Below are 16592 nucleotides of genomic sequence, written 5' to 3' on the forward strand. Positions count from 1 at the left end.
TTTGATTTATCAATTCTAGTCATTAAACTACTGCTTTTCTTTTTTGGTACTTGAATATTGGGCACTTTTATGTTTGCCACACAGGGACAGGCCCAGACGTTTCCTCTCCTCATCCTTACCATAACAACATCACAATCTGTGGTGAAATCAATAATTGGTGTATATATAGTTCACTGCAAAGCCAAAGTAGGATGCTGTGTTCACCAATCATAAGAAGTACGTATCGTAACTTTCTAACATATCTCTGAAACACGGGTACGTCTCACGACTTGCAAGTTGCCTTTTTAAGAGGCAACGGTTTTTTTTCCTTCTTCTTAAAATAATGTTTACTAAATCAGTACTTAACTAATACAGCATCTTATATTCAGTAACATATGGTAGTATGATGGCTTTTTCTTTCCCGAGTTCGTAATTGTTTTATCCTGAAGCTGAATGTTGAAATTGCCCAACTTCTCTAAGATCTGTCGTAAATCTTTCTCTGTGTCTATTTTTATAACAGATAAACAGCAGTTATCTTTTTCCACGGGTCGCCACCGTCCCCAGATGCCAGCCTTCCTTCTTCTCCCATCTCAGTTGGTTGTTACCCAGGTCTCCTGCCCATCCATCCACCTGGGGACTCATTTCTCAGTCCTCCCCAAGTCGAAGCTCTTGTTTCTTTGTTCCATGTTCTTTTTTGGCCACTGTGTCATTTTGCAACAACACAGCTTGCAGGACTTCTCAGGTACGGATGCACGGAGAGACACTCTCTGAGTCTTGTCTGAAAACATCTATATGCTGCCTTCAGATATAACTGTTAATTTGGCTGAGCATAGAATTGAATTGAAAATCACTTTCTTAAAGCAGAATTTGGAAGACTTGACTTCCCAGCATCCAATACTGCCGCTTAGATTCTCCATCTTCTGCATGAGACATGAATTTTTCTCTTTATCGCTGATGTTCTGAACATTGTTAAATGATGTGTCTTGGTGGGGATTTTCTTTCATTGATCATGCTAGGCACTCAAGGAGCTTTCTGCCTGAAGTCTCAGATCTTTCCAGTCTAATACACCTTGGCCTAGAATTTCTTGGGTAATTTCTTCTCCTCTCATTGTTTTTCTCTCTAGAACTCCTGATTGTCAAATGCTGGACTCCTCGACTTGATCCTCTAGAAGTCTGAGCATTTCTCTCTTGTTTTCTCTCTCCTGCCCTTTGCTGTTCTACTTCCTGGTTGATTCACTGATTTTATTGTCTAAATCTACTGCTACATTTTTTATTGCTACATTGCACTTGTAATTCCCAAGCCCTCCTTCTTAGTCTTTGGTTGTCCCTTTTTGCTTCATTGCATCCTGTCCTCGTTTCAAGAGCGTAATGTTTCATTTCTGAGGATTTTAGAGCTTTCTCCCCCCCACCCCTATATTTTGATTTATATCTATTTCCTCTGCTTTTTGCTTTTCTTTTCCTTTAAAGTATGGCTTATGTGTTGCCTGTCTTTGGTGTTGGAGGCTTTCCTTAGATGTCTGATGTTTCCTGGCTGTCTGTATTCAAGACAGAAAATAACTATACGGATGGGAGACTCAGAGTGTGTAGACAGGACTTCCCTGGGAGGTGGGCTTCACTCCAGGATGACTGGATGAGGAATCAGCCATTTCATGGAGGAAAATACTCAATACTCCAGTGTAAGCATCTAGAGGTGCTCTGTTCTGAGATTATTCTGTGTCTTCTCCTCCATCCTACCTAGGTGGTGTCTGAGCACCAGCATACCAAAGTCTGTGGGGAAGGCAGGCTGCAGGCAGGACAGCCCTGAGACCCTAGCAAGCAGAACCCCTGGCTTGCACCCCACATTTCATGGGAACACCATGCCTTGAAATGCTTTCTTTGCAAACATTCCCCTTTGTGTCCTCCAGGGGTGGCCACAAAGAGTCCTCCCAGGACTGGCAGGGGCAGCAGTAGTAACCAGGTAAGATAAGTACAGACCAGGTCCCGCAGGAGCCCTAGTCTCTTGTTTCTCCCCCTTGGGGTGCTCTCTGACCCTCTCCTTCACGAAAGGGGTTAACCATATGGCCCCAGGGGCTCCAGGACTCATATTTATGGAATCATCCTGGAGTCCAGTGGCCAGGCCACGGTTCCAAGGGGGTGGACCAGCAAGCCAATGAACCCTCACAGCCGGCACCTTATTTTTATCACAGGATTGCATGAGATTGGGTCACCAGAACAGAGCTGACAGGCTGATTTTATGTGGTTCAAATTGAGAATTTATGATAAACAAAGACACCATGCAAAAATTTGCATGGCCCTGGGGCGCCTGGGTGGCTCAGTCCTTAAGCGTCTGCCTTTGGCTCAGGGCGTGATCCCGGAGTTCTGGGATGGAGCGCCACATCAGGCTCCTCCATTGGAAGCCTACTTCTTCCTCTCCCACTCCCCCTGCTTGTGTTCCCTCTCTCGATGGCTGTCTGTCTCTCTGTCAAATAAATAAATAAAATCTTTATAAAAAAAAATTTGTGTGGCCCTGTGCCTCCCAGAGGCAACCCAGGCTGCAGGTGTCCCACGGCTCAGGCTACTCACTGCTAAACGTAAGACCTTTCCTTAATCCTCCTGTTTCCCATCGGCCCCTCGCCTGCTCTCTCCATTCGGCCTGACACACTGAGCTCTGAGCCTCTCCCCACTCCCCATCTCCTTCTGCTCGGAGGGAGGGAGGCAGTAGCTTGGGAGAAATGGGTGAAAATGGGGACATGAGGGTCAGCCGTTCCACAGAGAAACTGGTCACCAACCTGACCTCCCCGCTTCACAGTGCTGGTGCCTCCAGGCCCTGAGCCCACAGGGGGACCCAGACTGAGCCAGCTCACCCACCCACCCACCCCTTCCTGCAGGCTCCCAGCTGAACCCCTCACCACTCTGTCTCCCAGCCTCCAAATGTCGGGGAACACTTTCTTATCTGTTCCTGCTTCTCATTTTCTCTTTCCAGGGGTTTTAGAACTTTTTCAGTCCTTTGCTACTATTTAAATGGATCAACAAGAGTTGGGGCGGGAAGGAGGTCACTGAGTTTTTAATGCCTCATTTAATAAAAAAAGACAACTCTTTTTGTTTCTTCTGAAACAATATAGATTAAGGATTTTCTTCTAATTCGACAATCCATTTTTTAATCCGAAGGAATAGACAAACTTCCCACTTCCTAATGAGTCACTCTCAAGAGCTGGGCTCGAGGACAAAGGAAGTGGAGTGGCTTCACGTGGTCACTCACCAAACACAGAGCACTCAGAGGCTCAGGCCTGCGTTGGGCTCTGGGGACAGAGCAGTGGCCAAGACACACACCAGCCCCACCTCGGCGCTGGCCTTTCCAGGGGGCGAAACACACCAGACAAATAAAAATCAAGAAATATCAGAAAATAATAACCAGTCTGCAGAGAATTAAAACAGGGGAAAGGACAGAGAGAATTCAGGAGGCTACTTTAGGCTGGGTGACCAGAAGTCCTCTCAGAAGGGTCACTGTGATCCGACAATTGAATAGTAAGAACACCAATAAGTGAGTATCGGGGAGAAGAAATTTCCAGGCAGAGAAAACAACAAGCACAATGGACCCAGCATTGCAAATGGGCTTGGCATGTTTGAGTATAGCATCATCCACTGTGGTTGGAAGAAGAAAAGTCAAAACTCTATATTTGATGAGTTCGAGATGCCATCTGACATCCCAGAGGCCTGCCATTAGTAGCGGGATGCATGAGCCTGGGGCTTAAGGGCAAGTTCAGTGGAAGATAGTGGCTCAGGAGTCATCTGCGTAGGGATGATGTTTCTCAGCCACAGGACCTAACGCTATCACCGAGAGCAAGAATGCGGATCCAGAGAAAACAACCAGAAATAAGGTACGGAGATGAAAGTACAGCATGGGGAATATAGTCAATAAAACCGTAATAACGTTGTAGGGTGACAGATGGTGGGTGACTCCTTTTACTGTGGTGAGCATTGCCTAATGCAGAGAATTGTTGAAACACTATGTTGCACACCTGAAACTCATATAACCCTGTATGTCAATTATACTTCAACAATAACAATAAAAAAGAGAGAGAGAGAGAACAAGCAGAGTGTCTTGGGCCACTCCACCATTTAAAAGTTGAGAGAAAGAGCTCAAGCTAGGAAAGGAGGCTGAGAAGGAAAGCCAACAGATAACCTAAAAACCCAGAAGGGGTGATGTCTGTTGGGGAAGCCAAGAAAGAGAACGCTTCAAGTAAAAGGGAGTGGTAAACTGAGCTGCAGGCCAGAAGATCACAGAAGATAAGGACAGAGAAGCGACAAGGGACCGGCAGGCAGGTCGTGGCCTCAGGACGTGATGGGAGAGCTGCCCGGTGGGGTGGAAGGGCAGCCATCCAGGTGGCGTGGGGAAGGGAGTGGAAATGACCGCAGACAGCCCTCTGGGGACATCCTCTGCAGACAGGAGCAGAGATAGGCAGTGGCAGGTGGAGGGGAATGTGGGGTCAGGAGGGACATGGGCTCGGATGGGAAATGCTAGAGCTGAGAGTTGGTGACAGATGCAAAATTGGAACCAAAGTCTGACTCCGAAGCAGAAATTTTAGCTCAAAGCCACAAGAAAAAGCTCACTTTGGCAATCACCGGCATCTCAGCAGAACAAAAATCCTTCCCACCCCAGCACGGCACTGCAGTGTATGCCACGGATTTCCCATGCCTGCCCCCTCCACCTCTGCCCCCTCATCTCTGACCCAGGTTGTCACATCACCCAGTACCTGGGGCACCGACCAAGACAGCGTCCACCCCGGCTCTTCAGATCTGGCACCTGCCCAGGGAGGGTCTTCCAGGCAGGAGCAGGTCTCAGGGAAAAGACAGTCAGCCAAGGCCTCTCTGAGCCAGAGGGGCTTCAACCGCCTGGTCCTACCTTCCAGGCCAGAGAAGGGGTATACTGGCTTGCTCGGGCTGCGTGACAAAGCACCACAAACCAGGAGGCTGAACCGCAGACACTTGTGAGCTCTCGAGGCCATCTCTATAGAGGCAGGGTGGGTCTCTTCTGAGGCTTCTCTCCTCGCTTTGTAGATGGACCATCTTCTCCCCGTGTCTCACACGTCCTCTCCGCTGTGCATATACATATCTGTGTCCAAATTTCCTCTTCTTCTAAGGGCACCTGCCATGCTGAATCAGGGCCCCCCCTGAAGACCTCTTCTTAACTTATGACCTTTCTAAAGACCTTACCTCCACATACATTGACATTCTGAGATAGCGTGGTCAGGTCTTCAACATAGGATTTTAGGGTGACACAGTTCAGCCCGTCACAAGGAGAAGGCACCCCAGAGAAGGGGCATGACGGACACTTGGCATAATGCTCTCCAAGTTCATCCATGTCATCACAAATGGCAGGGTTTCCTTCTTTATTAAGACTGAATAACATTCCATTATATATACATCATGTATACATACTGCATTTTATTTATCCGTTCATTGGTCAGTAGACACTTAGGTTGTGTTTGGCAAACGGGTACTTTCAGTTATGCAGGATGAATGCATTCTGGACTCACTGCATGGCGCCTACAGTTAATACCATACTGTATACTTGAAATTTGCTGCGAGAGTAGATCTTAAGTGTTTCTACCACACACCAAGGAGGTCACCAGGTAAGGTGACAGATGTGTTCATTGTCTTGATTATGGTCATTTTGCAATGTACACGTATGCTAAAACATTGCACATTGTCAATATATACAATTTTTACTCAAAAATTGTAGCTCAGTAAAGTTGGGGGGGGAACTACCCACAAATAAATAAACGATAAATGGCAAAGCCACGCTGTTCACTCAATCCTCTACGCCCCAGAGTGAACAGTAGTCTGGGAGCCAGGAACCTGCCGCCTCCAACTCTGAGGAAAATAATCAGCCACTTACTGTGACAAAGACAAGCTCCTCACAGGGCTGGGGACAACAAAAGAAAACATTTTGCAGCTACAGATAGAGAGCATTGCATATTTCCCTCCACGGTCTTGCTGAAATGCCTCAGCCCTCACAGCTGAAGTTGCCTGGAAACTTCCTCTGTTGCGGCTGCTCTCAGAATCCTTTGGCTCCTCCATGAGCCCTGACGAAAAGTCCATCTTTAAGTGTAGCCTCCACAGGCCAATGCAGCCAAAAGACAGATGGGCAAACACTCTCTCCTTCTACCTTAGGAATCGATGCTTTTTTCTGGCCGTTCCTAAGCCCTCGGAGCCATCCGCCTTTATCAATCCCCCGTCTCCTGTGAACCCATGGGTAACGCCACACCGCAGGAGCCCACACCTCATCCCCGTGAAAGCTGTCACCGAGACAGACGCTTTTCTGGAAGGCACAGTCATTGTTGTTGTGTTGGGGAGCAAGAACTCCTGTCCCCTTCAAGGGTCCTTCTAGCTGGACTAAGAATCAAACTGACATGAGACAGATTAACAGGAGAAAATCAGATGTCATAGCGTACATACAAGAAAAGCACGCGGATATGGGAGACTATCAGGCAAAATGAGGGATATGTGTCATCCTGAACTTAGGAGAAGGGGAGTAGGGGTCAGGGATTTCAAAAGAAAGGAGTGCAATTCACAGGGCAATAAAGAGAAGAGCAGGTAATTAGATGTTTGCCCTGCCATACCAATGGGTCACTCAGATAAAATGTATCTGTTAAGATCCCCCATTTAGATTCTTCTATGTAGTTAGAGTGTGGGGCAATAGTTTCTCCTGAGCCCTGGGGGTCTCAACTGCCTTCAGCTCCGTGGGCCAAAGTGGCACATTCTAGCGGCAGGAGGGCTGTCCCAAGCCCCTTCAGTTGTTCATCGGGCCCAAATAATACCATCATGCTTTTCAACATGATGTACTCCGGAAGGACAGGGCCATGCCTGTGTCTGTCCTTCTCCCGTCGACAGCCCCCAGCACGGGGCCTAGCGGAGAGCAGGTGCTCCGCAAACACTGCCCAGAGGAGTGAGTGAACCAATAACCAAGAAGAAGGTAACACGGGGTTTGTGATGATCGTTGAGAGGGGAAGGGTAAACCACATCGTGTTGTCTTGTTGATTCCAGCCTCGTCCAAGACAAACTGAGATCAAGCCTCCCATTTTCTAGAGAAAGCTGGAAAGGGGAAAGTGTCCCCCACTGATAATCCTATTGGAAATAAGGTGGGTGTTGTTTTATAGTCCTACAGGATGGCATGAAGGGCCAAGATGAACTCCAGCCTTAATGGAGGAAAAAACAAGAAGAGAATGCGTGGCCTCGAATAGGAAGTGGTGAAGAACCAGAGGACAATGTAACTGTACCAACTGCGCCTCTCCTTATCAGGAGCTGGGAAGGGAGGGAGCCTAAGGCAGAAGGAGAGGGCACGAGCCTTAGCCTCAGCGTTCTGTGGTCTTAAGCAGAGGCAGACCAGCCAAAAGCAGTCTTATGAGTTAAGAAAGCAAAGAAAGTATGCAAATTCTATCTGGCCTCTTGATCCCCTTTCTTTCTAGAGGAACAAGCACTTCCATATGCATGTAAATTGCATTCAAAGGCGCCAGACACTGCAGAACGGTTTTTAAAAACAGGTTTCCAGCTGTCTGTATCTTCTATTTTGAAGTTCCCTCTTTAACCTCACACAAGATTCTGGGATTCTCCCCCCATTTCCTCAAAGGGATTTTCGCTCTTATCTCTACTGTGATCAGGAGAATTCACAGAACCTGCCTGCATCCTGGACACAGGCAGCCGGTCATCGGGAGCCCAGCTGATACCCACTCCCCCCACGGCTTCCCGTCCAGCATCTCCTCCCTCCTCCAGCCCCCACCCCAAAATCTGCTTCTGGTGGCACAAAATACAAAGCCCCTGGGCCCAGCCGGCACATTCTCTGCTCCCCCAAGCTTACCCCCCTTGCCAGCTCGCCTCTGCAACAGGGTGGTGCCCTCTCCTTGCTCCTCAGCCTGGGTTCTGCGCCTTTGCTCTTCGGTCCCCTCACCCCAGCATCTGATTGATGTCCAGCCTTGCTGATTTCACCTCCACTGTTTCTCTGTGTCCATCCCCCTGAATCTTGCCACCATCAGACTCATCGGTGGCCGCTTTGACTACCACAAAAACCTCCTCACTGGCCTCTCCCTCCCCCCATGCCTTCATCCCCGGCATCATAGCCTGGAGCCAGTCATTCTCAGAGAGGTGGATCTGACCATGTCCCTCTGTATCAAGATCCTCCATCGCTCCTCTGCCCACAGACAACCGTCTGCCTCTCTGTTGTACCATCCAAGGGCCCCACAGCCTACCTTGCTAGGTTCCTGTCTGGCTTCCCCCATCATGTGCTTTTTTCTTGGCCCCCAGCAGACCGGTCACCATTCCACGTATCTCCTGTCCACTTCCCGCTCTGCTTACGCCCAGAATCCTGCAGGTGCCCCTTTGCACACCACCATAGTCCCCCTGGCGGGGTGGGGGCTGAGGGGTGCTCACTGAGTTGTCTCTCTCTCTCCTGGCACCCTATAAGCTTGTAGAGAGTAGGGAGTTTATGACTATGACCACCATCCTCCCCCCAAACAAGCTGCACTTGGGACCCTTAGTGAATCTCATGGCTTTCCTGAGCACTCCATGAACCTCCACATGGAACAGCCCACAATTTATCATCTCTGTCTCACTGAGGTTCTCAAGGAGATCATCAACCAGAAACTCGCTGGGAACTCAACCCCTCTGTAACCTCCTTGTGAACTGAGCCCCAGGACACCAGCTCCACGCAGCCACCTTCCCAGCATCTGAGACTCAGCTCACCTCTGGGGAGGAAGGAGGCCAGAGATTAGAGCAGGGGAGTCTTGCTGTGAGAGACACAGAAAAAGTATTGCTTGCCTTTTCCGGCAGACTTAAATAATCGTACCCCAAATCCAATGATACAAACTAAACATCTCTCTGCTAGGGATTGAGTGGATTTTTATACTATTATGGAATTACTGTTTTCATTTCAACAGGTGTGATGATGACTGTGGGCTCCACAGGGAACGGTCCTCAGTCATGCGAGATGCACACTGGAGGACGTAGGGCTTGATCAGGAGTCAGCAAACTTAGGCTCCCAGGCCAGATCTGCCCTCTATCATTTAAAATAAAGTCTTATGGGGGCTCCTGGGGGGCTCAGTCGGTTAAGCATCTGCCTTTGGCTCAGGTATGATCCCGGGGTCCTGGGATCAAGCCCCTGCTTCTCCTCTCTCTGCCCTTTCCCGCCCCGCTGGCGTGCGCTCTGTCTCTCTCTGTCAAATAAATTTTTAAAATCTTCAAAAAATAAAATAAAATAAGGTCTTCTTAAAAGACAGCCACACCCATATTGCCTGCCGCTGCTTTTGTGCTGCAATGGCCTGGTCGAGTAGTTGTGAAGAGAGGGTGTGGCTGACAAAACCTAAAATCTTCACTCTCTGGAACTTTACAGAAAAGAGTTTGTTAAGCCCTAGCTAGAGTATATGATGTCTACAGCTTCCTTTCAAATTGCTGAGCAAAACAATCTAGCCGTAGCAACAGAAATATACGTATGTATATATGTGTGTGTATATATCTGTGTGTGTACAGATACAGTAATGGAGGAGAGGAGAAAAGAGACAATACAAATGTGACAAAACATTAATAATCGGTGAACTTCAGTGGAGACTCTACAAGTACTTTTTTTTCTTTTAATTTTGCTGCAAGTTCGAAATCACTTTTAAATAAAATGTTTTGAGCGTAAATATTGCTTCCCTTAAAAACTCGAGAGAATCTCCTAAATATACATATATATTTATATGTATATATAAATATATATTTAAATATATTTTTCTTTAAATTAAATATTTATCTCTCTATCTATCTATAACTCAAGGGAAAATTAAATAAGATCAATAACAATATAAACATGTAACCAGCAATTGCAACAGGTTTTAAAGTAACAAGAACAATCTTATACACAATTACAACAAAAAATATTTAACCTATGGTTTAATGAGAAAAGAAATGTGGAGCATTTAAGTAAAACAATAAATTTTACCAAAGTCCAAAAGATGGAAGCACAACATTACATATAAGTTATTGCAAATGTTTGGGATTGGATGGCCAGTGCATTTACAGGTGTTGGGAAAAAAAACAAACCCACCACCACCACCACAACAAAAACACTTTACCAAAGACAAAAAGAAGCTTTGAGTAACCGGGAGAACATACCATATCCTCAACAAGAAGACTGAATGACTTGGTATTGGAAAAAATGTCCATCCCCCACAAATACATCCGTAACATTGATGTAATTCCAATTAAAATCACCTTGTGCGTTTTTTTGTTGCTTGGGGGAGGAGCATAGTGACATAAGGATTCAAATGCATCTCGAGTAGAAAGGAAAAAAATGGGTAAAATCAGCCAAGGACATTTGGAAAATGAAGAGCCATGATAGGTTCTTACCTTAGCAGATGTTAAAACTCCTTTTAAAAGCTACAGTCATTAAGTAAGCCAATCTGACTCAGGAATAATCAAAGGAGAAAAAAATCCATGAAGCGAAGCAAAGGTTTGGAAGAAGAATCAAGGCAGCAAGTGCAATGAGAGGGGAGAGGACGGGTCATATAATAAACGGTGACGGAACGATGTGCTGACATGTGGAAGGAGAGACGTTACAGCCATACCTCACACCGCACTCCAAAGTGCAGGAAAACGAAGTACAAAGAAATAAATCATGAATGATATATAAAACAATGCAGATTAGGGGCGCCTGGGTGGCGCAGCAGTTCAGCGTCTGCCTTCGGCTCAGGGCGTGATCCCGGCGTTGTGGGATCGGGCCCCACATCAGGCTCCTCTGCTATGAGCCTGCTTCTTCCTCTCCCACTCCCCCTGCTTGTGTTCCCTCTCTCGCTGGCTGTCTCTATCTCTGTCGAATAAATGAATAAAATCTTAAAAAAAAAAAAAAACCAATGCAGATTAATATTAGTACAAGCTTGTGGTGGCACAGATCTTTCTTAGCATGAAACAAATCATTTTTTTAAAGCTTGATATAGTTGGGTAATAAAAATTTTAATCTTCTGTACCCTTGAAAGCACTAAAACCAAAATTAAGAAAAAATAATACTGAGGGGCACCTGAGTGGCTCAGTCGGTTGAGCATCTGACTCTTGATTTCGTTTCCAGATCATGATCTCAGGGTTGTGAGATGGAGGCCCTCATCAGGCTCTGTGCTGGGTATGGAGCCTGCTTAAGATTCTCTCTCTCTCTCTCTGCCCCTCCCCCTGTTCTCTTTCTCAAAAAAAGAAATCCTCTGAGAAAAATATTTGCAGCATAAATGATCTTGAGGCCACTGTCCTCATTGTCTAATCATTATAGGAAAAAATATTATTAAAAAGTATACATGTGTAAATGCCATGAATAATAATAATTGCTGGGATTCAGCATGATTATTATTGTCTTCTTTTCACTTATATGTATTTTCTGAGTTTTCTACCTCCCCCCAAAAAGTGTATTATTCAGGTAGAAAAAAAAATTGCAAAATAGGGACCAGAAAAAAAGTTTTCTTTAGGCAACCTAAGCTTCTTACCCGAGAGCAGTGTACAGCTCCTTTACCAGCTCTGAACTTTCCCAGAACGAGTAGGTATGCAAGGTTCCCAACAACCCCCTGTCCAGGGCCAGAAAATGTGCATTTTTCACCTCCTTGAATCCTCCAAAAATCTCAAGTTGGGTGTTGTTATTACCTTACTATTATGAACAAGAAAGTGAAGGCTCAGAGAAGTTCAGCAAGCTTCCCAAGTTCCCACAGGAGTAACCAGGAGAATTGGAACTGGATCCCAGGCTGCTCTGACCACAGGCTCAGCACTTTCTGGGCCCCTTTTCATGCCCCTTGGGTTGGGAGGCAAAAGGTCTGAGTTCTGATCCTGCTTCTGTCCCCCCCACACACACGACGTCCTTGGCAAGTCCCTTCCTCTGTCTAACACAGTTTCCTCATCTGTCCAGTGAGAAGTGGATTGGCCCAAATGGGGTGTTACATTCCTCCCCGCTCAGACATGTGAGATTTCTGTCCTTATAAAGCTCTCAGTACCAACCAAAGGCCAAACCAGAGATGGGCACCAATAGCCTGGGAGCTAGGGATGGTGGCCACACACAGATGCCCCACACCTGGCTCACCTTGAACTCCTCACGGATGCGTTCCTCCAGGACTTTGGCAGCCTTCCGGTCCTCCATCTCTACTTTCCACTTCTCTGCCAGGATCCGGGCTTTCTCATTGGCCAGAGCATCCCGAAACTTCTTGGTGATTTCTGCCTCCTTCTGTCTCCTTGCAAGAGAAACCAGCAGGTATGAGCTCATGTAGGAAATTGAAGGACCACATAACAACAGGACTTCAAATAAAAACCAGGAGCACTATTTCTTGGTCTATCAGAATGGCCACTATCCAAGAGCAGCAAAACTCAATGCTTGCAAAGTTGGGACAAAATTGTCACTCTCCTGTATGGTAGTGTAAGTCAACCGAATTGTTCAGGAAGCCAGGGGAAAAAGGACTCAGAAGTCCTTTCTCTTATTCAAGTTCACAAAGGTGTAGGTAGAAGATGTTCATCAGAGGATTTTTATAACATAACAATTGGCAAACAACCTAAATGTTCATCAACAGGACCAATAAGTTGGGTTTCTCATAATGGGTACCATATAGTAATCTTAAATAACATTGTGACTCTATATTAATCAGTTTATCAAGGTGTTGCCCAAATGCTCACTGTGATTATCTTAGGTGCTGGGTCTTGAGTTATTGTTACAATTTTACAATTAAAATATTGTCCTTAAAAGCTGGGTAGGGGGGAATGTTGAGATCAGTTTCATACGGATTTCCAAGCTTGGCAAAAAAAAAAAAGTTAAAAGTTGTTTACGAGAGAAGTCTGACTCCAAATCTCACTGGAGGCTCAACTATCCACATTGTGTGTGGCAATGCAGCTAAAAGGAAGAGGAACAAACAGACGACAAAAGTGAATCCAAATTCCTCTATAGTCCCAGAGACAACTCAGTGAGGAATACGGGAAACGCATGTCATCTGTATTATCTCAGTGAATCCAAACTACGTCCAGATGAAAAGAGTGTTAATGCCCACACCACAGATGTGAAAACTGAGACCCCAGATCAGCTCACTACTCACCAGTGGAGCCAGGATTTGAACCTATAAAACCTACCTGATAAAGACTCTGATCTTTGGTCACCTCATCTTGGTGGCGCTCAACCGGGTCAACCAGCTGCCCGGCACCGCCTCCCTCCCACCCACAACCTGTCGTCCCTCAGCTTGGACCCGGCCTGGGCTCTGTGTTCACACCCCGCCCAAGACCCATCTGCACCTCTCACCAGAGCTCCTCGGCCTCCCTCTGTGCCTGCAGCCGTGCCCTCTCGGCAATGAGCTCCTCGGAGATCTCTTCATAGGGCTTGTCGCCGGGGCCTTCTCCCATGATCCAGACCCAGACGTCACCATCTGCCCCCAGGAGCCACTGAATGTGCTTGTCGCTTGCTGCCTCACAGGAGGAACAAGAAAGAAAGAAGAAACAGGTCTGAGTTCTAATGAGCCCCGGAGGAGCTAGACGGGCCGATGATGCACGACCATCACACCTCTCTACAGAACGCTGTCATCTGCAAAAAGCATTCCAGCAAGATATCCGCCCGAGTGCAGGTCCACCTCCACCTCTCCCTCCCACTCCCTCCAGGGAGAAGCACAGCTGCCAAGTCAGCCCGCTGAAGCAGGTGCCCAAGGCTGGAATCGGCGTCGGCGGCCGAGAGCGGCCAAGCGCCTCGGAGATCTTCAGCAGACAGAAAGGCAGGAGACAGCGCACCTGCGCCTTCTCGCTCTCCCTCCTGTCCACTGGCTGGAAACAAGGAATTGGAGACAGTGTTGCAAGATACACAGCCGAGGCTCCTGACCCACATCAGCCTGTAACACGAGCAAGAAATAAACCTGTGTTGTATTAAAGCCACTGAGATTTCTCAGTTTGCCCGTTGCCACAGATTCCGTGGATTACCATGACTAAAAGGGACATCTGTCCCCAAAGCAGGGTAGTGCTGGAACAGAAATATCAACTATGTGTCATTGCCTTAGCAGTGAGGTGGCATTCAGCCGCAGGCGGAATGAATGGCTAGGGATCCCTGTTAATACAAGAGCAAAACATCTGATAACGTTGTCAGATGCTGTAACTGGAAAGGCAGACCCTCACGCCTTCCAAACCTGCCACTCTCAGGCAAGAGATTGGAAAACAGAACATTGGCGGTGCGTGTTGCTTGCTAGCAGCTGTGTTCAGCAGGGTGTTAAGAGAAAGAAATGAATTCCAGAAAGAATTGAGTGCTTTGCAAGTAAATACGAAAGGGAATAGAGAGAAGACAGAAATCTGGGACTTTGTAGGATTGGATAAACCACCTCCTTCTAGGGCCCAAATTATAAGAGAGGGGATTTTTTAAAGTTTGCGTGACAGAGCCCAAGAGAACTGCTGAGGTGAAGAAAGTGACCTAAGGCACAGAACACTGTGGCGGCCATGAGAATGTGCTCCACCGACATCCAGCTGCAAGGAGTAGAACCCAGCAAGCACCTCAGTTCCTGCGTTCCTGTGTTTGACCCTGGCCATGCTTCCCAGACGTGGCTCCCAGCCTTTGACTGACCATGGTGGGCCCGTTCCTGGGAGACAGCAGACTCTTCGGATGGGCAACATTGATGACCCCCTGACAAACTCCCTTGGGCTGCATGGCTGTCTAGAACACCTCCCCCCGCCCCCACCCTGCCTAGAACACCTCTGCCTGCAGCACCTCCTTCGCTCAAGGTCAGACTTTGTTGCAATACAATGGCCCTCCCACTTTATTTATTAAGCCCTTGTTTGTGTCACCCCATCCCGTCACTACTCCTCAGAGGAGTCAGGCTAACACAAGTGCATTTAGAGTGCAATCCCTCATATGATTTTTCAAAGAGCCTGAGATAGATAGATAGATGCCCTTTGGTTAGGATAGGAGAGCCATAGGGAAATAGAGGCAGAGAATTACAGTCAACTTGCAAAATATGTCTAGAAAAGAATTTTAGATGTGGTTACAGGGACACGAAGCAATCAGATCAGAAGCCTCCTAAGTTTTTGAGTCTGGACTAAAAAAAAGCCTTTGATTGTTCAAGACATCAGCCACTCTTGGGTACCCAACCTCAATGAAAGAACAGGCGGCCGGTTTCAAAGGCTGTACTGGTCCAAGGAGCGCGTGGTCCTCAACACTCACTTCAGATGAGGCCACGGGGAACGACGAGCAAGGAGGAGCCTCCCGAAGGGCACAGTCCTACCTTTATTGAAGGCTGTCCCTTCACTGCCAGGGCAGGAGAGCCATAGAGCCGGACCTGTAGGACTGCTGGAATGCTATCAGCTAGTGACTGAGTGGGGCTCACACGCTCCCCTTTCCCATAGTGGACATTCTCACCCCGCTCTACCGCTGAGTACTGTGTCATAAAGGTGGGGGGTGTTTGGATGACATGCCTTTTCAGCCACATCTAGACATTAGAGAGATCAATGCAGAGCCCATGCAGACTGGACTTTGGGCTGGAGGCAGTGATTGCATGGGACTTGAGGGTAACCCCCTTAAGGAGGTGGTGAGTGTATTTATATGGAAGAGGAGAACACAATGTGGGCGGGACCAGAATGACAACCCGTGACCGCCACCATGCTGTCTGGCACCCCATTTCCCCTCCCTGAACCCACCAGATGACTATTTTCCTCAGCTCCCCTTTGGTTCCATGTATCCATGTGAATGAATTCTGGACAACGGATGTCAAAGGAGGTGATTTGTACCCTTTCAGGCTGCGACTGTTGCCGTTGTGGGACTTTTCCATATTCTGTCTCTCCTCCGCCCATCTCATCCAAGATGGTGGCACTGCAAGGAAAAAGCAACCTGATTCATGAGTCAGTGTTCGGAAGCCAGTGACACAGAAGAGCTCCCCAATCCACATCAAGAAATAAACCTTGTTTATATTAATCCACTGAAATTTCAGGGTTTATCCATTGCCGAAAGCAGCATTAATTCCCTAATGTAGGAGGGTACTGTTACTTTTTTGCATGGTAAAAGCCACATTGTAATATAGAAACACAGCCTTCGTTATGACTGATAAAACACTATTAAAATTATAAAACTTCCAGATTAATAGTGGGGGGAAATAAATGATATGAGGCTTACCAATCTTGCAAAAATCTGTAAAGGGCAAGAGAAAACAAGCACTATGCAGCTATTAGAGCAGACATCAGTGCCCAGCCACCGCCCCTCTGCCCCACTGTCCTCCCTTATCAGAAAACCCTGATCTGCTCAGGGTGTACAGAGATCTCGCAGCATCAGGAGAGGCAAGTTCCTATGCCAGCCTCAAAGGACAAGTAGAATTAGTGAGGGATCAATGTAGGAGAGACCAAATGTCCCTGTTTCTGACAAAGTAGATGTAAACAGAAGTCCTAGTAAAGGGCTTTCCCCCTCTGAACCGAAGGGGAAGACTCCTTAGGAAAAACCCCTTCACCCTTCTTTTATTTTCTCCTTCCTCCTCCCTGGAATGAGGACATGAAGCCAGGAATTGTGGGAAGACCTTTGCCACCATGAGGAAGAAAGCCACAGCTAAGGGCGAGTAAGAAGAAAGAGAGAAGGAGGGGCGCCTGGGTGGTGCAGTCGTTGGGCGTCTGCCTTCGGCTCAGGGCGTGATCCCGGCGTTC

At 47.3% G+C, this 16592-nt stretch overlaps 1 protein-coding gene across 3 annotated transcripts in view; it reads right to left on the reverse strand.

Annotated features, from left to right (window-relative positions):
• SH2D4B (SH2 domain containing 4B) overlaps positions 1-16592 on the reverse strand; it is an 82809-nt gene that overhangs the window by 44444 nt on the left and 21773 nt on the right. For 2 of the 3 annotated variants that reach the window (XM_026504573.4, XM_044386239.3), the window contains exons 2-3: positions 13237-13400; positions 12040-12187 (exon numbers count right to left, since the gene is read on the reverse strand). In XM_026504573.4, the coding sequence (XP_026360358.2) occupies positions 12040-12187; positions 13237-13400 (312 nt within the window). The remainder of the gene's footprint in view (positions 1-12039; positions 12188-13236; positions 13401-16592) is intronic. The other variant, XM_057308512.1, reaches the window with a different exon arrangement.

This window comes from Ursus arctos, unplaced genomic scaffold (genome assembly GCF_023065955.2).
Source record: "Ursus arctos isolate Adak ecotype North America unplaced genomic scaffold, UrsArc2.0 scaffold_7, whole genome shotgun sequence".
Classification (NCBI taxonomy): Eukaryota; Metazoa; Chordata; class Mammalia; order Carnivora; family Ursidae; genus Ursus; species Ursus arctos.